This window comes from Palaemon carinicauda, chromosome 6, assembly GCF_036898095.1.
Source record: "Palaemon carinicauda isolate YSFRI2023 chromosome 6, ASM3689809v2, whole genome shotgun sequence".
Taxonomy (NCBI): Eukaryota; Metazoa; Arthropoda; class Malacostraca; order Decapoda; family Palaemonidae; genus Palaemon; species Palaemon carinicauda.
Genome location: NC_090730.1, coordinates 5,164,163 through 5,191,364, shown reverse-complemented (window position 1 = coordinate 5,191,364; position 27,202 = coordinate 5,164,163). Strand labels below are relative to the sequence as shown.

At 37.3% G+C, this 27,202-nt stretch overlaps 1 protein-coding gene across 4 annotated transcripts in view; it reads right to left on the bottom strand.

Moving 5' to 3' along the window:
- Positions 1–4,246: 4,246 nt before the first annotated feature.
- Socs16D (Suppressor of Cytokine Signaling at 16D) overlaps positions 4,247–27,202 on the bottom strand; it is a 67,064-nt gene continuing 44,108 nt past the window's right edge. For all 4 annotated transcript variants that reach the window (XM_068374912.1, XM_068374911.1, XM_068374913.1 and 1 more), the window contains exons 2-7: positions 27,200–27,202; positions 24,634–25,033; positions 18,435–20,822; positions 13,637–13,805; positions 12,731–12,929; positions 4,247–10,133 (exon numbers count right to left, since the gene is read on the bottom strand). The exon at positions 27,200–27,202 is cut by the window's right edge and continues 43 nt beyond it. In XM_068374912.1, the coding sequence (XP_068231013.1) occupies positions 9,146–10,133; positions 12,731–12,929; positions 13,637–13,805; positions 18,435–20,822; positions 24,634–25,002 (4,113 nt within the window). In that variant the 5' untranslated portion in view covers positions 25,003–25,033; positions 27,200–27,202 and the 3' untranslated portion in view covers positions 4,247–9,145. The remainder of the gene's footprint in view (positions 10,134–12,730; positions 12,930–13,636; positions 13,806–18,434; positions 20,823–24,633; positions 25,034–27,199) is intronic.

Sequence of the window (27,202 nt, the reverse complement as noted above, 5' to 3'; positions counted from 1 at the left end):
ACAATTTACTCTCACTACCTACCTCTTTAAGATATAGTTTTGACTGGCAAAAATTTATTTCACTAGTCAGTAAGCCACCACATTCTAGGTGGCTATGACCCTTTCCTGTCTAGAGAGGTAGAAATCCTCAATGGAGAGACAACTATTGATCAAAATTGATAATTTGAGTATTGGCACCTTAATCAAAGGTGAATCACCAGAGTTTCATAATTAGAAGGGTGTTTGGGAGTGTCAAATTTGGCACCTTTGTTAATAAAGGAGTCGAACCTTACATCATGACCTAAGAACAATGATCATCTCTGGTACTTCAATTCTCACTTATTGGTTCCAGGCTACTCACTCTGGCACACCATTTCATCTGATGGGTTAAACTAAGTGAGTGATCCCACTGTCTTGTGGGTTAGTCACTTGAGGGAGAGGCTATATGCATTCCCCTGTCCTTTGTACTTTTCCCTTAATGAGTGGCAGAGGTAAGGGACAGTGACATCACCTTAGCAAGCGGGACAGTGCCCTAGAGACTGACCATATATACATATGATCAGTACCCAAGCCCCCCTCTCCATCCAAGCTAGGGCCAGGCAATGGCTGCTGATGACTTGACAGGTAGACCTATAAGCTCCCCCAAATCCTCCAACCTCAGCTCACAAAGATGGTGAGGTTGCAGCCACTAAAGGAACTAACGAGTTTTAGCGGCACTCAAACCCCAGTCTGGCGATCGCCAGTCAGGGACGTTACCAAATAGGCCCCCCACAACCCTGCCGATGAAGTTTGAACTGGAGATAGATATTGATGTAAGAATCAGGATACTGTACTGTAATTACTTTTGAGACTCTCTGACAGTCCCCTGCTACCAATCTGTTAGCTCCTCGAGGTTTCCTCTTGCCACCTGACATTAGGCTCCAATAACTTCTTTCAGGGTATTCACAAAATTTCATATCTAGTACGCAGGCAGTTATCCAGATAGTTACATAGAATTTCAACAATGACTTTTGCATTTCGTCTCATTATGGGATAAAGGAAAAAAACAGACTTTACACAATGTAGGAAGGAATCATGTCGCTTCAGTTTATGCTTCCCCCTCTTAAAAGATAGGAACCTGCATTTGCAATTTAAAGAACCTGTTCCTGTAGTTGACAATAAGATCTTCTATTAACATGCTTTTTTTCCATTTGTTTGGGGTAAGCACAGTTGCCTTCTTTTGAGGGACTTTGCTTTGGCTTTGGGGTTGACCGTAGTTCTGATCGGTTGGCCTGCCTGACATCACTTAGACCCCGGAGGACTATGTTCATGTGTTGTACCAGTCACCAGCATCCTTCCAATAAGACATGATCTAGAAATATGAAAGGTTTTATAACAAGCAACATTAATAAGATATTCATGGAACACACAATTTCATGTCTGGAAATCACCAAAAATAGTACTTTATTACAATTTTCCTAATAGAGGCAAAACAATACCTGCTAGATGGTGACCTACTACCTGGGCATGACATCATGTGTAAAATCAGGAAAAAATGGTGAATGGAATGCCTCTGGTATTCAGAATATTCAAACTATACAAGTATATTTCTCCATATGTATGGCTTCAGAACTGTATTCTAATAGAGAAGTGCTGATATACATAAATTACAATACCGGTGTCCATATTTCGATAAAGCTTTTGGCACCACACCAAAGGCCCTCTCAATTAGCAACTTCACTTGCCTTGATCGTCAATATCTTTGCAAAGCCCTTTTTTTGTAAATAGATTTTTGGAGACAATGTATACAAAACAAGTCTCAATCTTAGGGTCTGTTGAGGAGGCTAGAGCTAGCTTCAACAGCTTCAATGTATTGCCACCCGTTGAGATACTAACACTAGAGTTATTTGGTGCTTTGACTGGCCCGATAGTATTACATTGAATCCCTCTCTGGTTACGGCTCATTTTTCTTTTCCCTATGCATACACTGAATAGTCTAGCATATTCTTTACACATTCTCCTCTTTCCCCATAAACTTGATAACACTTAGATAACTGAACAATTCTTCTTCGCTCAAGGGGTTAACTACTGCACTATAATTGTTCAGTGGCTACTTTCTTCTTGGTAAGGGTAGAAGACTCTTTAGCTATGGTAAGCAGCTCTTCTATGAGGACTCTCCAAAATTAAACCATTGGGTTGTTCTCTAGTCTTAGGTAGTGCCATAGCCCAAATACCATGGTCTTCCACTATCTTGTGTTAGAGTTCTCTTGCTTGAGGGTACACTCAGGCATATTATTCAATCTGTTTTATTTCCTTTCCTCACTGGACTATTTTCTTTGTTGCAGCCTTTGGGCTTATAATGTCCTGCGTTTTCCAGAAGCGTTGTAGCTTACCTAGTAATATGTGAAAATACCTATAAAGCAAGGAGCGAATCATTTCTTTAAAATATTTCAAGATAATGTATTATTTTTTAATTTCGATAATTATCCACTAGCGTAAATAGCATCGACGACCTAGGTCACTGTAATGACAATGAAAAACCATATACGACAGCTTTGTCGCACAATTCTTTCGCTCAAACTTCAAACGACAAGAATCCCTCGATAATTATCGTGTAACCAAAACCTTAGCTTCAGCATCTTCAGTGCGAGATACTTGAGAATGCCTTTCTTTCCAAGGTTTTACTTTCTACAAAAGTTTTCATCTGACATAGTAGTTATTTTATTAGAATTTTCTCATTTCTGTCTCATTTGCTGTTAATTTTTTTCACTTGTTTATTACATTATGGAAGCTTGATAGAAAAGCAATTGGTATTTTGGTATCTCTCAAAAAGACAGTAAAAAATATAACATATTAAATATCTTTGGATGTTTTTTTTATATAGTTTTTGTGCCTCAACAAGGTCCATTACCACATTATAACATACAGTTCCTATCCTTTTACAAATCATTATGACAATTATGGTTAATAATTTTTTTATTTATCAGGAAGTCTACATACTTGACTAGGTCCCATGACCATCTTTTTTAGTGTTTAGGATACAATTACTTCCAATGCAACATTGTTGAGAGATTCAGTAGTTCAAATTGCTGTAACATCTCAGGAAAAATATTTCTTTTTACTCGTACCCAACTCTCAAACTGTTTCAATATCTAGTTTGTTTGGAAAATTGTCTGGATGGGAAGTTCATATTTCTCATTGATATCTAAGGCAATTAATCAGATCATTTTTTATTTTCAAATATACCATTTTGCTCTACTATCGTCTCTCCTCTGTGTCCCTTCCATAGGTGCTAATTTGAAAACCATTCTCATCGTCTTATTCCATTACTGTACTCACGTCTGGTAGCTTCTCCATGTTTTCAATGTGGATTCAGTTTATAAAAAAAAGGTAAATCCTTGATAGCATTACTGTATTTTATTTAGTTGAAGGTTCCATTCTCTACTGGGTTTCAAAATTTTATTCAAGCATCTCTTGCACCCGAGGCTACCTGTTTTAAAGTTAATTAAACAGCAACATATTACAGGAATGCAGTAAATTTGTTGGGTACCTTTTTTCAATTGGCAAGTTGGAATTTTCTTTTTTTAACAAATGGCATTAATATGTTATTCTATCCATTACTGTACATTTCTTGCTTATTAGTTATTTTCTAACTTCTGACTTTCATCTTTGCAATACTGAGATGGTCGTTTAACCAAACTTTTATTTCAATCATATACAATATTGTATCTCGTAAGTCTTCAGATCTGAGGTTTACCTTCTTTTGATCTTTGTTTTCCATTCATGGGTCTGCAAGATTATTTTTCCAGTTTAATCTTTTAGTATAATCTTTTGAGTGATCATCTAACAGACAACTGAATTATATTTAAATTTTGACAATATCAAAACAGCTTTTAAATTTGGGTAGTCAGCTTTTCAATTTCTGTTCTTAACATTTTCCTTGTATACGCTGGAAACATTACTTTGAAAAATATTCAACATATTTTGTACAAGTGTAACTTACTTATATTTTTTATACTTAAGAACATTGAAATACTGTATCCATTAAACAAGGACATTTCTCAAGGGGAGAAAACCTTGATTAAAAATTGGCTGTCTGCATACTTCCAATCACAAATACATTGGATTACAGTTTACCAATATTTTGGTAGTGGACACAAAGGTCTCACCATAACACCTTCACATTCTTTATACTATCAACAGAGGGAATCCCAGGAATGTTTATCTGGAATGTCAAGACTGGCAGTCATAACAATAAATGGTATAGGAGGAATACTTGAGCCACGTACACACTTTCCCACATTTATTTTTCCTTGAACGTTGACTACGAATGCCTGAATAATCAGCAACTCCAAGTAAGCTTACTTTTAGAAACAAACAAAAATTTAACGGAATACTGTACTGTACAAATCAATATTCAAATAGACAGTGAAATAAAATTTTCATTGTACAAATTTACCATTTCTGCAGTGTGTGAATAGGCTATTATTATATCAGTGGGTAACAGTCAAGCTGAACTGAGGGGTTGTTGCAAGATAACTAAGAATTAATACAATAATAAACTCAAATATTTGTTTTTCAATGAGATGGGCTGGCTGAGGATAGAAGAATTAAGAGGATAGGATGAACGAGGGGTGGGGTGGGTTATAAAAAACCTTATTGAATAACAAGAGAAAATTCAGTTTGTAAACTAAAACAAATAGAATCTCTCCCTAATCCTTCACTTATGTCCTAACTTGACTCATGCTTGTAAATGAACTTTGTAACGTCAATTTCCGTCATCTCTTACGCGAGACCAAAACTTTATCGTCCCCACTTTGAATGAGATTGTATAACTTTCATCACATTTTGTTAAAAGTACAAAATAGTTTCAAAACTCTAAAAAAGTTCTAATTTTAAAATGCAAATTTTACAGTTGTTATTTACATAACTATGACAGTGATGTGATACAAGTAAGGTTGAGCATTAGATGATGATCTGAAAGATTTCGTTCTTTTTCCTGTTGTTGTTTCAGATTGTCTGGCCCTTACAGCCAGGCACGGGCTCTTGCACACTTGCAGCCCGTAGCCAAAACTTTTCCTTTGGATGGCTACCTTCCTTATTCAGCAAAACAATATCTCTGCAATGTTTTGCAGATCCTTTCATGATTATGGATGGCTACTGTAACAGTAAACTTGACCCTCCAAATTTATGGGAGGTTAGGTCGACCAGCACTCCCTTCATATTCCAAAATTTTCAAATTGTTTTTGTTCTCCAAACCTATATCAATAGCAGTTTCAATGATGCAGTTTAGTACAAGTAAGCTGAAAACATTAGTTATCAAGTAACTATAATTATTAGTAAAAGAAAAAAAAAACATGTAATGTAACAATGTTCAAGAGTGGTCTTTGCTTCGTAATTTGTACGGTTAAAAACCCATGTTACAAATCCTGCAATGTAATTCTATGTTCTGTGTGATAACTATAATTAATAATACTGTAGTTCTGATGTGTTTTGGTTACAGTAACCAAGGTCTAGACTTATGGGAGTATCGATTGAGTAAACTCTCTATACCATATCCCAACAATGTTTATATACAATATTTTGCACATAGCAGTATTGAGTACTATATAGCTGCAAATCATCTTATAGATTTCAGTACTATATTTTCTTGATAATATTTGGCATTGGATAGCCTGACTGTATAGCTAGTACAGGAACTGGTTTTGGGTATAATGTTGGGTATAATATCAAGTGGTGGTTTTTCTCTTACTACTATACATTACCGTATAAATTTAATATTTGCGTATTTGCTTAAAATAAAAAAAAATTATTGATATGGAACATGAAAATTTACTAAACTTGTGTATACCCTACCACAGTATAGAACAAATTTGTTATTGCACTAACTTTGTAACAAGATCAGCAGCTTTTAGGCTCTTAAGATTTGTGTTTTATAAATTTCAATCTTGTACACTAGATCTGTATGTATTTTAATCCCAAAATATACTGATTACAGAAGGTTTCCAACTTGCAAACATTGAAATATTCACAGAGATACACTTAAATCCAACTCAAAATAACAAAGATGAAGAAATACTATAATTAAACTATATCATTTAATACAGTAAGTAAAATGACATTTATAATAAGCTAATATCTATTTCATATGAAACCCAACTATTCATTGACTTTAGCAGCTGAGAATCATAGGCATAGGATTCAGTTTAGGCCTACCCAAGGCCAAAATTTCACAAAACTTGACTTGCAAACATCCTCTTGGTACCTATAAGTTTGTAAGTTGGGAACTTTCTGTATGTGTCAGCTATATATTACTGTATACATTTCATTCATTTATGATCTAATGAATGTTTTCAGTTATCCTAACTATTTCAACATATACATGTCTACCGGTATATGATGTTAGTTTGCACAAATACAGTAGCTGGAAAAAAACCTAATATTTAAATTTCAATAAATTACTAATGAAAACTGCATCACGTTTACAAATTTGGAGGGTCAAGTGTACAGTAAACAACATGCTGTTGTGCCAATTTTCCTTTTAATCACCTCTACTTAAGGTGATGTTTAAAATTGGCATTGCACTATCTCTTGTTACAATGAAAAATTACCTTAGTTATGGAAATAATGTTCCTTTAAGCTTACTTTAATACGCAATGTAAATCAACCACTGATATACAATTTTCATAGAGGAGTAAAAACATACACCAAAGAAATGAATACCTTGCCACGTGCATCAAGAAATAACACCTTGCCACGTGCATTAGAAAATAACACCTTGCCACGTGCATCAGGAAATTCACGAGGAAGGTTTTCAAGTGTTCAAAACCATAACAAAATAATGAATGACCTAAAATCATATACTACTGTACAATGAACACCTAGAAAAATATTTCAGCAGCGCCATATTAAAAAACGCAAAGTGAATATTAGGATGATGGGAAATAATCTAGAGTAGCTTGGTTTATAATCCTAAGAATCAAGTGTAACAAAATTTCTGACAGTCAGTATAAAAAATTGATATGAATATAACAAGGGAGAAAACATTAAGGGGGTCAACTGATTAAATCCATCATGAGACCCTTATAAGCTTCAAAACCAAGGTGTTGAAAATAGTGCCGTTTTATCAAACCGTGATGTAACAAAAGGTTTCCAGTGTCTTGAATCTTTTAAATCTAATATTTAATGTATGCAATAAGCCATCTTCAAAGATCTCTATGATGAGAAAGCTCTCAATTCAGCAAAGGATAAATGGGAGAAGGGGCAGGGAAGAGCTTTCTGTGGTGGTGACTAAATTTATCTTGCCTTGTGTCCAAAAGGCATAGAACACTAGTAGCTACATTTCATTTTAGCCTTTTCATAAATTTAAAAAGGTGTTAATCATTTCCTTTAAAAGATATGTTTTTTTTTTTTTTTTTGATAAATAGTAACACAGAAAATATAATTTTCAGTCACCATATCTTTTAAACCAACACAATTTAATTTGTATTTACGCAATATGCTGGTTACTTGAGACTTTTACTAGATCAAAATTGTTTTAGGTGTAGGATCTAAAGATACTCTCTTTTAATGTAAGGACTTGTCTTGTACACAAGTTCGAAAGAACAGGACTACATTGTTGCAAGCCACAAAATGACACTCAAAATTTTTATTCCACATTAGCTAGCCATCACTCCATGCCTTAAGATAGAAATAGATCACAATGGATAGATGCCTGTTGCTTGTGCATGAACTCCTTTTTTTGGAAGTAAATAATACATTGAATGACAAGGAAGGTATTTATAACTATCAGGTCAATTGCTATGTCCTACATCAAATGCTTTGAAACAATTTGTTTTCTTTTGTAAAAGCTGTGGGGGAAAATAGAAAAAATGCCAATAAGCTACCTAGTGGAGAGCTATTGTTTACACTTTCCTTTTTTATGACTACGGAGAACTGAAGCTTATTCCTCATTTCCACACTAAAAATGATGAATACATATGTCATTTGCTACAAGCTATAGAATGAGACTGTTTTTTTTCAATTCACTGGGGGTGCAACAATGAATAAACACAAAAGCAGTTTTTACCCTGCCACTTTTCGTAACACTGAAAAACTGTACACGTTAGTGATTGGCTGCCAGGTGTCAAAAGAGGCGACGGTGACATAAGACGAGGAAAGAGCTATTATCAATACCTCTAGGCACTCTTGGTTTAAAACATCATCATCATCATCTCTGTGTGTATCTGACAACAGAGACCATTTTATAGGCCACCTACAGTTGAAGGAGTCTGTCACATGTTAATAGAAGTGCAAACACACACACGCAGACACGCACAAACACATGGACACACACCAGAGATGATTATTATCCCCTCAAAACATGGCTCCTTTGCACAAGGAATAAACGCATGAAAAAGAGTGAAGAGTAAAAAGGCATGAGAGGGAATTGGGAAACAGAGGGAAGAAAAACCTTGGCAATTGAGAAAGAAAAACAGCAGGCAATTGAGGATAGATGAAGATGACCAGGAAAAAAAAATACAAGAGGAAGAGAATGGGGATGAAAGTGAAATAAGGCAAATAGCAGTGATGGTAAGAGTAAAGAAAAATTATCAAGGGCGTCAGGAGAGAGGATGTATGTACAACAAAAACAGGAACCCATACAAATAAAAAAAGGGGTGGGGGGTGGGGGAAGCACTAAACAGTTAAGAAAAAGATACAATAAAAAGTGCGAGCCAAAAAAATAGGATGACGATACTGGAGACAGGGAGAGAGAGAAAAAACTTAAGAGGAGGAAGAAGGGAACTATAGGATTAAGGTTGGGGGGAGGGAGACTCACTTTGTCTGCCAAATCATGTCGGAGCAAATGTGCAGGTCATTCAATTTGTACTGTATATATGAATTACTACAAGACAAAATTCTATGACTTTGGTGGTCTTGAAGATAACAAATAAGCTACTCAAACTCTAATAACCAATAATAAATAATGGTATTAATAAAATAATATAGGTAATGATGTTACTTCAAGAATATATGATTAATTTCTTATATCCCTATGTACAAAAGAAACTAATAAAACGTGTGATGTGTGAGTGTACGCAAGTGTAAAAGAAAATAAAGCAAACAATGGCTGATGCAGCTATTCCTAGCATTAATTCTTCACAGCACTTATTGTACAGAAAGCTATTTTAATACAAATGCTAAGGTGTCACACACCTCCCAAGTCTTCAAACACTTGGTCATCAAGACCTCTACAAGGATGAACTTGAAAAAATTCTCTAGTGGAGGCAGCTGCTGCACTTGCAGTTGTAACTCCTCCAGCACTACTCGTAGCATTATCATTACTGTTTTTATTACACTCGGGTGTTGTTCTGTTCAAAGAATTTTCACTGGCATCGAGCGCATCACTCACTGAGGAATTGAGTGACAAAGGCCCACTGGCACCAGTCATTTTGTGTGGGTGGGCAAAGGCAAGGTTACCCTGTAGGACAGGCGAGGCACTAGCAGCAGTATGAGCCTGGCTGGTTAGGGTCACCCGTGGGCACGTAGGGTAAGTAATATCACGCTCCACATGTGCAGGTGAGCAACAATTCGGGGAGTGACTGGCTGAGTCTGTGGTGGATTCATCTTTTTTTGGGATTGTAGCTATATTGGAAGAGAGATGGTGGTGCTGACTGGACCTAACATCGAGTTCTGGGTCCTGTAGGGTTGGCTGAGAACTGGAGTTCACACTATTGTAATCTGGAAGTGTTCCATTATGTAGATTTGAAGCCTGGGTGGTGCTATCATCGTGAGATCCAAAATCTGTGTAGTGATGGTTCGGTGGGTTGGGTGAAGTTGCCTGGGAAGTTTGGGAGGCACGGTCCATCACAGGTTGCGGTACGCCGGGAAAGCCTGGCACAAGAGTTGGGGGGGGTGCTGGGAGGCTGCTGCTATCCTGTATTTCTTCTAACGAGGGCTGAAGAAGCACCTGATTAGGAACAGAATGCTCATCATCACCCATTACACCTGAGGAAGCACTTTTATCTTCAGCATCAGAAGCTGTAGTAGAAGCTGCTATGGCAGCAGCAGCTGCAGCCATACACTGCTCCACTCTCTCAGAATAGTAGTGAGGAGAGCATAGGTAATCTTTCAACCGCTGAGGTAGTGGTAACTCCCCAATCAAGTCACGACGAACATGCTTCACAATAACAAATCTGGAAGGAAAATAGGCGATTACTTCAATTCCGATCATTTCTTTGTTTACTAGAAATATTACTGCTAACTTTTCAGTTACTACTATCAGAAAACATTCTAATAGCAATGAAAAAAAATATCTAATTGATTATGCAACACATAAATTTCTATAAAAACTATTATAATTTACAAATGTGGATAACAAGTGTTTCTTCATGTAAGCAAGATGAGAATTCATGATAAAAACAAATCCATATAAAAATATTCATGTACATAATCTTAACATATACAATATATTACAGTGATTATTAGGTAAAACTAGCTCTTTGTATTGACAAACTACTGATTATTATCATTATTATTACTTGCTAAGCTATAACCCTAGTTGGAAAAGCAGGATGCTATAAGCCCAGGGGCTCCAATAGGGAAAATAGCCCAATGAGGAAAGGAAACAAGAAAAAATAAAATATTTTAAGAACAGTAACATTAAAATAAATATTCCCTATATAAGATGCACCATAAGAAAGGGGAAGGAAATGAGAAAAAGGGTCTTATCCTAAACTAACGTTGCTACCATTATCTTAGAAAAGATGCTAGGTAGGCTACACAACCTGCTGAGCAGCTACCACCGGTCACAATGACAAAGTATCTAAAAACTTTTGGCTATACTTCCATGGATAGTCAACAGTAAAGTTTGCTTTGTGCTTCCAGACTCTGGCCTTTAACACTTACACTTTACCATTAGTTTTGTGTGATTGTATCTGGGGTGGTCCCCTCATGGATGCACATGTATGATTGTTCCCATAAAGCCAGAATGAAAATGCATTTCAGGATCTCCCATTCTTTCCATACTGAAGGAAAAGTGGTAATGTCTGCCCACCAAGATGGGGAAGGCAAGTCATTCTTGCTCAGCTAGTCAGTTGAAACAAAGAGATAGAGATCATCTATCATTCAGAATAGCTAGTGACACCGGAAAATATATGCCGATTTCCTACTCGCTTCACTGGGGCTAACCAGAGTATGAGCAGGTCTAATTAAAAGACCTGAGGACTTCTGGAAATGCTCCAAGTAGCTTTAGCTCTGTGAAGGTAAAAACAACCCGTGACCTCAAGCTCCCCTAAAGTCTAGTCGATTTTCTTGAAGAGAGAGATATTATTTGTCATGTGGCTGATAGGGAGTGGTCAGGGTATTTCTGAATCTTGATGTCTTCCACCCCTGTTAAGGAATCGGAGAAGCAGGAAAGAAGGTCAGAAGAACATATGCATCTAGGAAAAAGATGTTGAAAGGCATCTTCAAACTTCGCCAACAGTCTGCAACAGGGCGAATCACCATTTTCTTATCCTACTACATGGCAAACAGGCCAATTTATGACAAGAAACTAAGTCTTATCACTACGCAATGATGTAGGGGTAGCCTAAAACCAAACACAAGGACTCTGTCGATTAAGTGTGTTTGATTGAACAGTCTTCTTACCTGAAAGAACCTTGCACAGCTGCATCGCATCTTTCACGCAAAGGAGTGCACCTGCTGAAGAAGGGCTTGTGAATGGGGTCCCTTAGTAAATTTCAGCACGGATGGAAGCGTTATCAGCCATTATTGCTACCAAGTGCTTTATCAAACCTTTGAAACACTTGCAAAGTAGAATCATTGCAAGCATTCCTGATTGGTTGAGAAGCAGGTGTGATCTAGACATGTTCTAGACAGGAGAAAATTCAAATGGGTACCTTATCCCTTTTCCACTACATCTGTGGATGGTAGGTACTTAGAGAAGTACTCACAAAGGCATTCATCATGCAACTAGAGAGAGAGCTTCGGTTGTAAACCAATAAAACTTCAGGAACCATAAAAGTGGTTGTTGGGGGTGGCCGTGTGGAGCTAGCCTTCTTGTTGACACGAAGTCTCTGAAGGCATTCTTATGAATCCAGAAGGCAGAGTAGGAATAGTTATATTTACACTGATGCTATGATTGTTTTATGTTCACAATGTAGCTATAATTGTTTTCTGGGAACCCCAGTAGCTGTCATATTAAGGTAGTCCTTAAGTCTTGATCCACAGATAGAGACAAGAGGCAGTCTGTCTCAATACTTTAGTGATTCCCTTGTATTAGGGTGGAAAGGAGGCAATCATTGTGACCCGTCAGTAGAGGAATGAAGATCAAAAGTGCTTCAAAAAGACTCGCATGAACACTTTCAAGAACACATGGGGTGTGATAGCCAATCCAGAGCACCGGGCTCTGAATTTGTAGCTATCTTCCTGAAAGATGAAGTGAGAAAACCTGAAATGGAATAGATCTGAGAGTATGTGTCCAAGTCTAGAGGGATGAAGGGGTCGTCATTCTTACGACAGACCATATGCAGCTAGCCGTGGCCGGCCAGAAATGCCTTTGGGGAAACAAGCATGAAGCCCAAAGACCGGTCTCTTATTTCCAGTCATCTATTTCATTCATAAGAGCATACTTTAGATGACTGTAAACCCTCTCGGCTTGCTTTCTGAATGAGGTGCAACTGTAATTTACATCTCTTTCCACTGATAATCCCTTAAAAAAATTTTAATTGGGTAAAATTTAATAATTACTTTTTACTCCTTTACCTGGGCAAAATAACCGCCTATAACTTACCGGCATAAATGCTGAAGACTCTGGATGTGCTTGAACCGAGACACAGGATGAAGAAGCTGTACCCGCATGGGACCCAAGACGGGTCGGCGGTGAAGGAAAAATAAATATCGGCCACTACGAGAATGCTCCACAGCATTCTCGATAAACTCTACAATGGTCTGGCTCTTGAACTTTGTGAACCCACCAAAACTGAAGTTACCTGAAAGAAGATAACAAATATTAATGTGCAATGTATGTAGCCTATTCCAGTAATCTCATAAGAATGAGAACAGACTGACGACTTATAAAGCAAGAACTGGCGAATACAAATAAAAGAAAAACGACAGATATTTCATACCTTGTCCGTCATGTACACGATATACAAATTTAATCTTTAATTACTCATGGTACTTGATAATTCAAAGCATAATAAAAATCTAGGGGAAAAATTAAGAATTTTAATCATAAGAGTATTTTCAAGAGCAAAGACAAAATGTTCCTCTCCACTACAACAGTCAAAAGGCAATTTACGGTTCTCGTCTCGCTGCGCTTGAGAATTTTCTTCTTCAATCTCCTAAATTCCAAAGACTTAATTGCATTTACAAAGTGGGTTTATTCCACAATGGATATGGTTAACTGTCAATTTTATTGCATAATAAAACCACTTGGTTAACCACTGTTAATCTTCAAATCTTAATTTTCACACCAATAATAATTGCAAATCCTAAATCTAATCCATATGAAAGTAGTATTCTAATCATTTAATAAGACTTCAAACATTCCTGGGACAGTTATTTAGAAGTTTCAATACACAAAATTAAAAGTACATGAACAAGTCTAAATTATTACAACCAATAAAGTTTTTTTTTCTGGTAAATATTTCTTTTAGAGCTTTATCTTGTAAACAGCAAAACACAGTGTACTTGCCTTGGTCATGTTCTATCCTGACATGACGGATGAAGCCATTGAGCTTAAAAGTTAATGAGAATATATAATGGTGGTCGGAAGAATCACGCACAATAAATGAACCGTCAGGCTCGTTAGCTAAAACTTTCTCAGCAGCCTCTCCACTTATTGGACCCCAGTACCATCCACACTGTAATAAAGGAAAAATAGTAAATGCTCACATGTAATCAGGATAATCTTTCATAATATTTTACAGAAATTTAACTTGTAACCAGCCTTGAAGATTATCTGAAAATCTACCTTTGATAACCTTTGAGGAGTGCCGTAGCTTGCGTGACATGAGAGAAGAGGAGGAAGTTTGGGATTACTGCTTGGAAGGTTTGTCTCCCTCCAAGAGAACTAGCAAAGATATCAGTTGTTCTCTTGAACAACGTTCCAAATTACAAACTGAATTACTTAATTTAAGCTTTCTGGACAGTTGGTAGTCCTTTTTTCACTCTTACTCTCCATTTTGACAAGGAACCTAAAGACTACTGCTTTTACCTTTTCTTAAAATTGGTATGGAAATAAGACAATGCACTGTTGGTAAATAGATTTGCTGCTGGTATATTGTGTTGGTATCCACTGCAAAGTTCTTCCTACAGTGACTTAACCAAAGGACTGATACTGGCACCATTTTTACGATGGCCTTGCTGCAGGAAAGTGACATGTTAGCGTCCTTATATTCTTTTAATCTTTAATGTAGCAAATGGTAGATTTGCTGATGCTGAAATGGTGGCCTAGATCTGCATAGTTTCTCCCTTCCTTAAACATGTCGAGAAGTTTCATTCACTATAGTAAGCATCTTCCTCCAAGACTTGGGTTCACTGCAAGAAGCCTTAGAAGGTGGAGAACGTTTACATGGTATTGTAGAGCTTGAAAGCAATTCACACTTTCAGTAGAAAATGCAAAAATACACCACACAACTAATAAAGATAAAGAAAGATGTTGAGTATGTATGCGCAGAATCAAACTGGACAGCGTTGGATACTGAAAGATGTAGTTTGCTCTAGAGTAATCCTGTAGTACAACAGCCAATCACCAGCCACGATACCAATCAGCGGGCTCTGATTGGTTGGGTCTCCTCTACCAGCTAATAGCATGCCTTGTACGAAATCATTTGGGAAAAGCGAGGCTACTCTCACCCTTCCAGAGTATCGCTTTCCACACAGATGCATGATTCTTTATCACCTACACACTATATTTTTATTTCCCAATAAACTAAACAAACCTTATACAGTAATACCTCGACATAATTGTGTCCCAACACACGAGAAATTTGAGATACGAGTAAAGTTTCGAGCAAATTTTTGCCCTGGGATAAGAGACAAATATGAGATACAAGGTTACGCGACAGTTCCCTATGCGGCCGCTAGGTGGCGAGTGTGAGAGGCTGCTCACGAGGACAGCATCACTCGCTCTTTCCTGTTGGATCTCCGTCGCGTAAAGTTATCTCCAAGCATCGGCCGTAGTGTTTGCATTTTTTATGTGTCGTTTGCGTTAATCAGTACAGAATTAAGTGAATAAGCAATGGGTCTAAAGCAAGCGAGTGCAAACAAAGGTAGTGAAATCAATCGAGATAAGGCATGAAATAATTGAAAAACATGAGAGGTGTACGAGTGAATGAGCTGGCTCGCCAATATGAGAGGAGTACATCGACAGTATGTACCATCCTCAAGCAGAAGGATGCTATAAAGAGTACCTGGATAGGTTTCTTTTAAAACTGCCGGCAAAAAGTGAAGGTGAAAGCGAGTCAAAATGCGAGGCAAAAATAGCCAAGCCGGAAGAAGAAAAGTAAAAAAATGAAAATGAAAACAAAATTAGAATTAAGTTTAGTGTAACGTAAAATATTTTTAAGTGTGTGAACAGTAAGCTAATTTTATTTAAGTTTAAGTTATGTTACGTAGTGTTACAAAAGTGTAGCGTACCGAACGTGTTGCCGTCAAGCCTCTCTCCTCCCCTATCTCTCTCCCTCCTCCTCCGCACACACCGCCGTAGCCGCTACCGTCTGTCTCGAAGGTAAGAACCCCATAATAATGTCACATTTTATTGCAGATCATAATCAGTACAGTAAATAGGTATTTGTTATTTTGTGAGCGTAGGTTGTGAATTAGAACAGTTAAAAATGTTTTTCCACTGTAATATACTGTTTTAAGGTGGTTTTCAGAGGGTGGGAACGGATTAATTTTTTTTAGTTATTTTATATGGGAAAAATTGTTCCGAGATACGAGCAAATTGACATACGAGCTTGGGTCCCGGAACGCATTAAGCTCGTATCTCAAGGTATTACTGTACTGTACTGTATATTGTTTTCCAGCCACCTTACTTAATTTATGTATTTTCATTTATTATTGTAATTTACTTTATTAATTTTTACGCCTAAAATTACTATCTAAAAATATAATCAAATCTCAAAAAATATAAAACTTATTCTGCCCGCAGAAAACTGCAACATAAAAAAAAGACTCCATGTTATAGATTTACGTGTACAGTATGTAATATATTTATAAATCAATGATGTACTGAGGGTGCAATAGGTGGAATACGATAGAGTGGCGGATTACTTTATTGTAGCAAAAATCTTTTATCATTTGAATAAACGTACTGTATGGGATTAGGGTTACATAACCCAGTGCCGGCACAGGAATCTATTCAGCTTAGTTTCTAACGAGTTCCTTCATTCTTTGGCCTGTGTTCTTATGCCACATGGGGCATATCTCCATGAGAAATTGGCCTCTTATCAGTAATTTGCCAATTAAATTTAAGAGTTTAAGTAGACAGTTCATGTATAACTGTTTCTTAACAAGGAATACCAACTAAAATCCTAAATACACTCCCCATGGATAGAGATTACAAAGATGTTAAATGGAGTCTTTGAGGAACTGTTTCTATGTTCTCTTCCTATTGAACATATACCATCGCTTGTGACATATGCCACAAAACTTCTTAAAAGCACAAATTCTTCAATAAATTTGTATTTTTCCTAACTATACAACCCAAGTCCTTTATTAGAAGTACGTTTTCAGCGAAGAAAGAGGCGGGTGTTGAAACTTTTAACGAGGTTTCAGATACTGGCGGGCACCAGGGAAGCACTGGCACCTCGCCAGCACACTGAAAAGCCACTGACCTACTGTATACCTAAGGCTTGAGGAGGACAGTGTCATTTAAAGGTCTCGGATTTGTATACAATAGTTGGAAAAATAAATAATTTTCAAAATTTGGGTTTTGTTTCTACACAAATACAAATCCTCACCCTTTAATGAAATGATTATTACCAAGGAGGGAGAAATCCCCTATACCTATAATGGCTGGTTTAAAATCCTGGGATGTCAAGATGCTTAGTCATGGTAAAGGAGCAGGCGTATTAATTCCTACCACTTCCCAACACTTGAAGAATAGATTCTCAATAGTTAGTTTTGGTTTTTTCCGTGGACAGACAGTCGAGGGAGAGCCTATAACCTTGGAAGGATATGATGGCACAATTGTTCTACCTACTTGCCATATAGAAGAACAGGACACTTCCAGGATTCTGCCAGTCCCAGACCATTGGCAAAGTTCTAGTGTTCTATTAAGGCCGACAGTGACGACACTCCGAGGAAAGAGATCTCTGGTATATGATGGGAGAGCACCTTTATGGACACAGGAAGATGCTGACGGGAAGAGGAAGGGCGGCAACCTTTCCATTGAACTCAGTGGCAACAGACACTCTTTCCTATGAGGATGCAACAATGTTCAAGGAGAGCCAACTTCTTTAGTTACAATGATGTCATCATAACCAGTCCACATTAATGAGGGAATATTCAACAGGAAAGAATAATGCATTGGCATTTGGTAGGTTACACAGACCTCTATCAATGAGCTGAAGTTATTGTGAAAATTGCAAAACCTTTTTTTATTTCATAATCTCCCTTACACACAATGAACTGCCAAGTTACCTAGAAGAAAAAAAAAAGATTAAACAGCCAGTTGAAGACACCGGGACAATTTATGTACTCTCTATCGGCTGGAAACAAAGTGGCCCCTCAGTGTGCTGGCGAAGGGATTGGGATTTCCCTACCCCAGAGTAACTACCCACACCTCATTAAAAGTTTTAACAGCCATATCCAGCTTCACACTCCTATTAAAGAATGTGGGTTTGTATTTGTGCAGGCACATATTCTGTTACAGAGAACACTGTTGACCTTGACAAGAGGAACAGGAAGATGAGTTCTACGACATGAACAGGCACATCCAGGCAGCCCTTAGGACATATGCTGAGCAAAAAGGATTGCCTAAGGAAAGTAAGTAACCTGAACAAAATATCTATTCTCCAAATCTCTAAACCAATGATAAAAATTACAATAGGAAAAATTTAAAAGCCATATGTCAAAGGTTATCTTACAGAACGTATGCATATATAATTCCTACATCAGGCAAATGTAAATTCATGTACAATGGATTGGATTTATCTAATTAGGGCCATATATCATGGCCCTCGGGAGGCTATTCAAGTGAGGGCAAATTCCAGTTGCATATGAAATTAAAGTTAAAAAGACTGGTCATAAAGATGGAAGAAAGGAAATCGGAACAGAGGTCTTATAAAAGGCTAAAAATTGTATACAGCTAAGGACCAAAGGTATGATGCAAAAACCTTATTGAAATGCATATAGTACACCTGTACACTAAAATAAAGTAAAGTTTACTGTTAGTACACTACATAACGAAACTCAACTATAAATCAAAATTTATAACTATTGTCTAATAAAAATAATTAAAAACACCCAAGACAAATGATACTTACATCCTTAACTTTTTCAATGATTGACGCAAAATCACATCCCTCTTCTTCTCTTCGTTCTGTACCACTTCCGCTGTGGTTTGTGGCTGTTCCTGATGCTGTTGTGTCGGTTGGCTCTGACTGACTCTTTTCATCACTACTTGGCTGAAGCGGTAAAGGAGGGAGAGCCCGGTTGGTAACGATAGCCGGAGAGCGTGACGTAATGTTGTTAACCACTGGGGCCTGAGCTGGTATGACTTGAGGATCATCGGGTTCAGTTCGATGATTGCCAAGGCATGAGAGGAGCCCTGTATTAATGCCATTGGATGTGCGATGATTACTGTGTTGGTTATGGTGGATTTTAGTTATGGTTGTAGAAGCAGCATGGTTAGGTAATGTACTTGAGGTGGGGCAGCTGGCAGGAGGCATAACCCCATTGCCTGCAATATCTGAAAATCCCTGAGTTGCAGTCTCTACACAGCTCCCATTTTTTAACCTAGTGCTGCTGGATTTTGTTCCTTTCTTGAGACCAAATATAGTAATGAGTGTGTTGCGTATATTACTCGATATGCTCCTTCCTTTCTTTCGGTTATCTTCAATACGCATGTATGAATTGTCTTTTCTCTTACATGACTTCATTGATGTAAAGGGAATTATTCTGCAGATTTTAGACTGCTCAGGCGCAACTTTTACCTCCTGTTGGATTCTGTGGTTCTTATTGCAGTTTATGGTATCATCGGACTCATGAAATGATTTTCTAACTTCTTCTAAGGTCATGTGAATAGGTTCTCTGTCTTCTTTACTAGCTCCATGCTTTGGAGTCATGCTCAGAGCACAGCCAATATTACTGGGAACACTATGCCTCTTGCTTACCCTCAAAATCTCACCGCCACTGACAGATCCAGTCGACTGACCAGAGTGCTGCCTACTTCGACTAATACCACTTTCCTTGAGCTGTTTGGAACTATTCCCTTGATCATGACTATTCACAACTTTCTTCAAGCCTCCTCCGACATTCAAAATATTAGCAGCATTAACAGCAGCACTGTGCTTTGCATGTCTTCTGTGATGTCTCTTCTTGGGTTGAAGCATCACTGCTTTCGGGTGCAATATCTGACCTTCATTCGGCTTCACTACATCTACTGGAACTGCATAGATATCCCCATCGAGGGGAACATTATATATGTCGCTAACGTCACTATGTGGTGTCTTGGAAGTAGGAAAAAGCAAGGCGTCATGGGAGACTGCACCGGTGATCAGGTGGGAGTCGTCCATGCGGGGACCAGAACTAACAAGGGAGTCATGAGAGAAGGACAGGCTGGAGCCTAAAGATGATCGAGAATGGGGTCTGTGTGAAGGACTGTACGGCAGCTCGGGCGTCCAACATAAGCCAGGACTTCCACAAGATAACCCAAGAAGAGGAATACTAGACTTGCGATTACTTTTTCCACTTCCTCCCACCCACCAGTTATTTTCTTTTTTCTGATATTCCTCTCGGCACTGCTCTCTCTGACACTGACCTGAACATTTGATTGACCATCCAAGAGAACAGCTTACAGCCAATGCCTCTTCCAAAATTTGTTTGACAAAAAGGGAGGCAAACTTATCAATCCAAACACATCCCTCCCTTGCCATCCTATCGACATCACTGCTATTTGTGTCTAAACCACTCGATTTTTTTGTCTTCTTTGACTCGCATTTCTTATCAAAATTACCGGGTAACACAGACTGACAATCTTTTACACTTTTTTTCTTATCATACAATACTTTATCATTTACACTAAAACCTGTAAGAGACTCGTCACTATGCAATACACGCGGACTGCTTAAAGAGTACTCTTTCAGTGTCTTAGTCGGTTCATTATTTCCATCTTTCTCACTAGTCGGCCAGAAAGGGCCTGGTTGAGATTTTAGGGCACTAGGGTGAAACGGTATCACAGATGAAAAAGCTTCCTTGTGGTGGTTGGTGCTGTCTCTTGGGGGGGAGGAGGAGGTTTGCCAAACACACTCCATTTCTATTGCAGGGGATGTCATGATACCTACACTGGTTTCTGTAGGCTGCTGTGAGATTTCGTGCTGTTGCTGCTGAGTGGGACTTTGCTGGTCATGTACTGAGTGAACTGAGGAGGAGCTATTATGGCACAAGGACATTGGAGGGCTCTGATGACTTGGAGTTGGACTCTGTCGAGGAGAAGAGGGGCTATGATTGGAAGAAGACGCGTTAAACAGTAGCACTCTCGGACTATTCTGAGGGGAAGAAGGGCTGTGATGAGATGTTGATGCACCTTGGGATGAAGTGGTAGGGCTCTCACTGTGGGGCCAAAGTTCTGGCAAAACTTCCAGGCCAGCTGGATCACCATCTAAAGAGCCGAGCCATACCTCACTTGTGCCACTGCTAACGCTACTTCCAGCCTGAAAAAAAAAAAAAAATATATATATTTTAAATTTTGTTACCCTTTGTGATATTTTCCTTTTTCATGCTTATTCTTTTGATGTTTATATTTTTTTGGCAGTTACAAATCAACTAGTTTCAATAATTTCTATTCAAAATTATACTGTATTTCTACCTTAAAAGAGTACTCTAAGCCCATAACTTAAGATCCAATGTTTCATAATTAATTGAAAAATATGAGATTTACAGACCATTAATAATAAAAGGTTCGTTAAAGAAAAGGATTAAATTTTAAATACATAATTGCATTAAGTAAAATGTAAACAATTCCTAATTTACCAAAACAAAATATAGAAATCTGAGTGATTGACTTTAATGATAATTTATAATGAAAGATAATGTATATTTATTTGCAAATAAGGCATGCAAGTAAAAACTATGATGGACTACATTTAAACATTGATTTGAACATGAAGCTATTGTTACAATTGTAGTGACTGACCGAGCCCTTCTAAGAAAATGGGTCTTGAATAAATATAAAACATTTTAAAAATAATTTTTAATATTCATAACTATTACAACCGAAGTCATTCAAGATATGGAATGTCTTCACCAGAACCAGAAAGGTCATTGAAATCATTGACAGGGTAATTAATGACACATGGTGAGCGCCGACGTGTAACCCCACAAACTCTCATGTCAGAGATACAGCACTAAAGTGAAAAATCTTTTACAAGAGAGTGGGCGTGACAATTTGCCTGTTCTCACCACCTGTCTTTAACTACCTTTTTGATTAAATCAGCAGCCATTCCAGTGGTGAAGACTCCCTATTTCAAAGGCTGAAAGGTTTGTATACGCAAGGGAACAAAGTGAACACTCCAGAGGTGAAGCAGAACAGTTAGTAGAGATAAAACTAAAGCGAAAAGAGAGAGATTAAAGCAATACGAGGACAAGATGCTGTAAAAATAACTTTATTACCACAGTATTGCACATTCTCCCCTGAATGACACTTTGCTATGGAGCATAGAAGACCCTCACCACCTTGGTCAAGAAACAACTATCAACCCCTCAATAAGTGCTTTTAGCGTAATCAACAAACAAATTTCTTCTAATCAAGGAAAGGTAATCATCCCAAAACAGCAGTAAGTAACCAACAGTAATGAAGTCATACTTGATAAAAGTGGAACTAATTTTATAAAACTAAACAAAATTACCACAGTCTTCATAACATCAATTATACTTGAAAGGAAACCTGTCCTACTAACCTTCAGAATCTAAGTTATTTCAAACTAGTCTTCTACGAGTAATTATGTGCTCGTCACTCATTGTAAAGGAGTAGTTCCCAATAGTCAGAGGGACTATTAATGACCCAACATTACAGACAATCCACTTTGCCAAACCAATGCTAATTTCCTTTCAAGATAGATGTGCAAATACAGGCAACAGACAAATGTTGACGATGGAACATAATCGTTACTGGAATTGTATTCTTGGAAAAAAATAAATACTGTATCTATAAGACACAACTGGAGTTACTACATCTGGTGAAGTGGAAATACTAAAGGCTAACTTGATGCAGAAAATAAGTTAGAGAGACCACAAGACAAGAGAGAGACCACAAGACAAGTGAAGACATACTAAGAATAACTGGAGGAGAACCCTAATTACAATTATAAAGAGAAGGCAGAAAAACGGATAGGACACATTCTAGAGGAAATGGGTTAGTGAAGGACATTATAGATGGTAAATTTGAAGGACAAAGACCCAGAGGAAGGAAAAGGAAGTCAATACTAGATGACCTGAAGGGAGAGAGAAGGTACCAAGATCTAAAAGAGGTGGCCATGAAGAGAGAATTATGGAGGGTGACTAATCCATGAAAGGACCAGCCTTAGGGCATAACATTATAGGAGTAGTAGTAACTTGATCAAAGTTCAATCCTTTATACTGAGGACATTTCCATTCATAAAGTTCACTTCTTTTGAAAAAGTATCTGACATTTTACTATACTACACATTATCTGCAGTTTAAGTTATACTTTAATATTAAAAGTGAAATCTGCGAGGCTTAACATAAGCATGAATGATACAAGAAGCATAGTGCCTTTCAAGAGATGATGTTTTGCGTCAACATAAAAAGATGTATCAAACCAAAGAAACATGTATCAAATGACAGTAATGGCTTATCAACCATGTTGGGAGTGCATCTTTATGGCTCAAAATCCGATGGGTACCGATTGAAATGACAGTACAGTAATAACAGGTGATCATAAGCAGTGAATCCTTCCTTTCTTGCAACGTATTGACATTACTAGATATACTGTATTTTTAACATCAAACTCCTGTCAAAAATCAAACTTTATCTATTAATCATAAGTAGTTATTTTTTCCTGGTTATCTTGTAATCCATTAGCAACAATTGCAACAAATCTGAACCCTGAATCTTATAGGATTAAAGTACATAATACTGGAATAGTTATACTGTATCCAGAAGTTAATCAAAAAGCCCAGAGACAGTATGCAGCCCAATTTATAACAGTAGGTGCACTACTGTTCCTTGGCAAAATCTGCATTGTGACAAAATAAAAAAACACAGACCAGTTAAAAGACAATTTCTAAGCCCTCATATCTAAACTAAAAAGACTAATCTAACTACAATATCCTCATATAATGTTTAGATATTGATCTACACTGTAGATTATTGTATATATTATTTTACATAAATGTATCCTTTACATTTTATCAATATTTTCTGTTATAAACGCATGTGCAAGAATTGCGCTGTTAGCACTCCATGCACGATCAATCTTCTTGATTTTCTTGGCACAAGGGGTTTGTCTCGCAGAGCACTCCTTTATTCAGTATACCCTGTTGCTGTGAAATAAAAAATCTACAACTCAGGATTTATTTCTTCATCCCTGCAATCATATGTCATCTCCTATGAAACCTCATCTCATACCAACAAGGCACAGTGACTAAACCATCCAGCATTTTAAGGGAACACCGGAATCCCGCATTTGAATTGAGCCGACATTACCAGTTGACTGCATGTGGATCTTACAGCTTTACTTATGAAATGCGTTCTACACTATTTAGGCTTCCATTATGTAATCCTCACAACTACCATCTCCTCAGGTTGTTTGACCAATCATTAACTACAGTACCTCAATTATAAAGACAGCTTTAACCACTTACTATCCATCATCCATTAAAAGAAACCAAAGTTATAGTACTGTAAAAGGTAATGTGTCATCAAACTATGCCATAATATGAAAAAGCCACAAAAGCAATTCCAGTAACAAGAAACTTGAAGCTTTTACTACAAAAAGAAAATTACCAAAGAAAAAGATGACAAAAGTAATTCAAGAAACCTTAAAAGGAGCACTGTAATGATATAGAAACCTATGTAAATCCCTTGGACAGTTAGAAAAAATTACGTACAGTAATACTGTAATATACTTCAAGACAGAGCAAACCTATGTCATTATAATCCTGTGAGGAAGGTGCTGACTCAGTATAAAATCCATCCAAAGAAAGTCGCTACAACTAATCCTGTTAAGACGACTACTGACCGCTGATACCAGTTATGAGAATACTATACAGTAATGACATAACCTAAGCCAGTAATATTTCCATAGATACAGCAACTTTGCAAAAATAATCTGCCTCAAAAAAAAAAAAATAAATAAATAAGGTAAAATTTTACTTAAAAATTCACACAAATCATACCTTGCCTTTTACAAAATAACCCAAGTCATACTTTAAACTCTATACAAAACCCTATACATATACAGTTCCACAAATCAGAGGTAGGAACTTGCTGTACAGTACTCACCCGTCTGCGCACAGCATGCGTTTCTGCACTGCCGCTACTGTTGTGTAGCAAGTCCAACGAGTGAGCAGAAGCTACTCCCGAATCCACAGATGCTTCGGATGCTAGAGTACTCTGCGACGTAAGAGGGGTGAGAGGGCTATGGGGTGTCATCGGAGTATGTGGTAGCAAAGGCGAGTGTGGGGTGTGAGGGGGCGGGGTATGGAGATGGGATTGTCCTGGGGAGCTGGGTGATTGCAGCATGGGAGGTGGGTCTGACGGGGGGGGCTCGATGGGAGGGTCTGGCAGTGGAGTCTGTTGGGAGTCTGTTGCTATGGCTGGTGGGATGAAGGATGGGTATGGTTGGGGGGGCCGGCTGTTTGGACCCTCCATCTTGGCCTCCGCTGCTCGGCACCTCACCCACCTGGTGTAAAAAGACAACCTTGAATTAAAAATTATTGAAATTAATAAACTTCAATTAGACAATACACTAGCATTTACAGTACAATCAAGCAACAAATACATATAATGTTTCTATAGTATGACTTTATATTTAATTTTTGTGATCTTTCTTATCATTTCTTTAAGTAAGAAGCACAACATTGCAAACATTAGCTCAATATCTAACATAAAGTCCTCTGTATGGTAAGAAAATGTTTTGGTTTCCTTTCTATTCGCAATATTATGGGAAAAAAGGTGGAAAAAGAAAAATCTGATAATGAATTGATTGGCTGATTTTAAGTTTTCTGGCATCCTGACATCAGAGGTCAATGATGCTGATCTGATACTGGAATATGATACCTAAATCAACAGGCTAAGGTTATCACAGCCCTGTATTTAAGTCACATTCACGTGTACAGAGAAACTTTATAAAGGTTTTCGATCACTCATAACCTTTGAGACTTGCAGTAAATACTTGAGGTATTTCAACATCATACAACTTCTCTAATGAGTCATAAACAATGAAAGACCTATTATTCTGAGTTATTACTCTGTGATGAATGATCCCTAAGCTTGCATGTCAGAGTTCAAAATCTACTTAATAAATCCTCAAGATTTACCCAGAAAAACTTTAAAAATTAGACCATGGACTATTGTTTAAGGATAGAAGCTGTGATGTTATAGAAGTTTTCTTCCAAAACAGTTGATCCTTGTACATTATCCATAATTATAGGGAGAAACAGCTGCTAAGTGGATAACCAGGAAAATTCCATTTTCTTAATTCATTTTTTTTTAATTTTCCTTGAATCTTACTGCTTTGTTTAAAATCTATCAATACTACCCTCCATTATTTATGAAGTAATCCTGACATGCTAACATGCTTGTTTTGCCTTAAAAGATTTACTAGCTCCACACCCTCGATTTGTACATCGCCATTCTGTAATTCACAGATCCCTCTTTGGAGTCCTTTCACTTTCTCAATCTACTTTAGTATATACTGTACAAGTCTTGCTCTTTCATTTGTAAGATCCAATATATATTTTTTTTGTTTTCATTCCAACTATGATCAAATAGTGGAATGATTTTCCAAATCAAATACTGTACCTGTAGCTAAAGATGTTCTTTTGTTGAGCTGGTTGATTTGATTAAGTGATTAATTTTGGGCACTCTGGCATCTTGACATTGAAGGTCACTGACTACGATTGAGCTGGTCGACATCGAATCTTCTTTTATAGTTATTGGTAATCTGTTACTCACTCTACACTTTTCTTTAGTTTTATTTTTCATTTATCTTTCATTGATAATTCTTTACTACCTTATATCTTTTCAAAATTTGGCTGCTATTCCTTTAAGTGCCCTTGGACTTATAAGCATTCTGCTTTCCATACCAAAGTAAGTTTGCAGCTTGGCTTGTAATGATAACAAATAATCATAACAATGATGATAAGGACTATAAAAAGGGGGACTTCCTTAACTAAATAATTGATGCAAATTGTTGTTTTTCGTCCACAAAATAAATATGCCAAAATCTAATATATAGGAACTCAAAAGTCTTCGCTACAAAACTATTAAAATAATTTCTGCAAAACCTTTTGTAGGCATATAGATAATATACTAGGTCCCATTGTATCAACTCCTTAGTGGAAGCCTAAGCAAACTTGTTCCCTTTAAACAGGTGTAAATTAACCCCCATTAGACATCAGCTTCCAATTGCTTACTCATCAATTGTACTCTCTTAGACACCAGCATCCACCTTGATGGGTAAGGATTAAATATCACGGTACAGTATTGGATCTTAACCTGTTTTACCCCCAGGCTATTTGGAACTTTCCAACCCTTAACCCCCAGGCGTTTTTTTTTTCAAGTACATTTTGCAATATATATTTTTTAAATTGCTCTAACAGCCTTAATTTTCGTCATAGAGAGGTCAGGTTGGTCTCATTCTTTTGGAAAATGCCATAAGTTTTTCATAAGGTTATCAAAAATAAGCAAAATAAAATGTAAATAGCATTTTCTTGCAAGGACGTACCAGTACATCCATGGGGGTAAAGCGATGAGTTTTGCGAAACGTACCAGTACATCCATTGGGGGTAAAAGGGTTAATTGGAATGATTATAAGATCAAAGGTATATTCGTACACAATACTTACAAA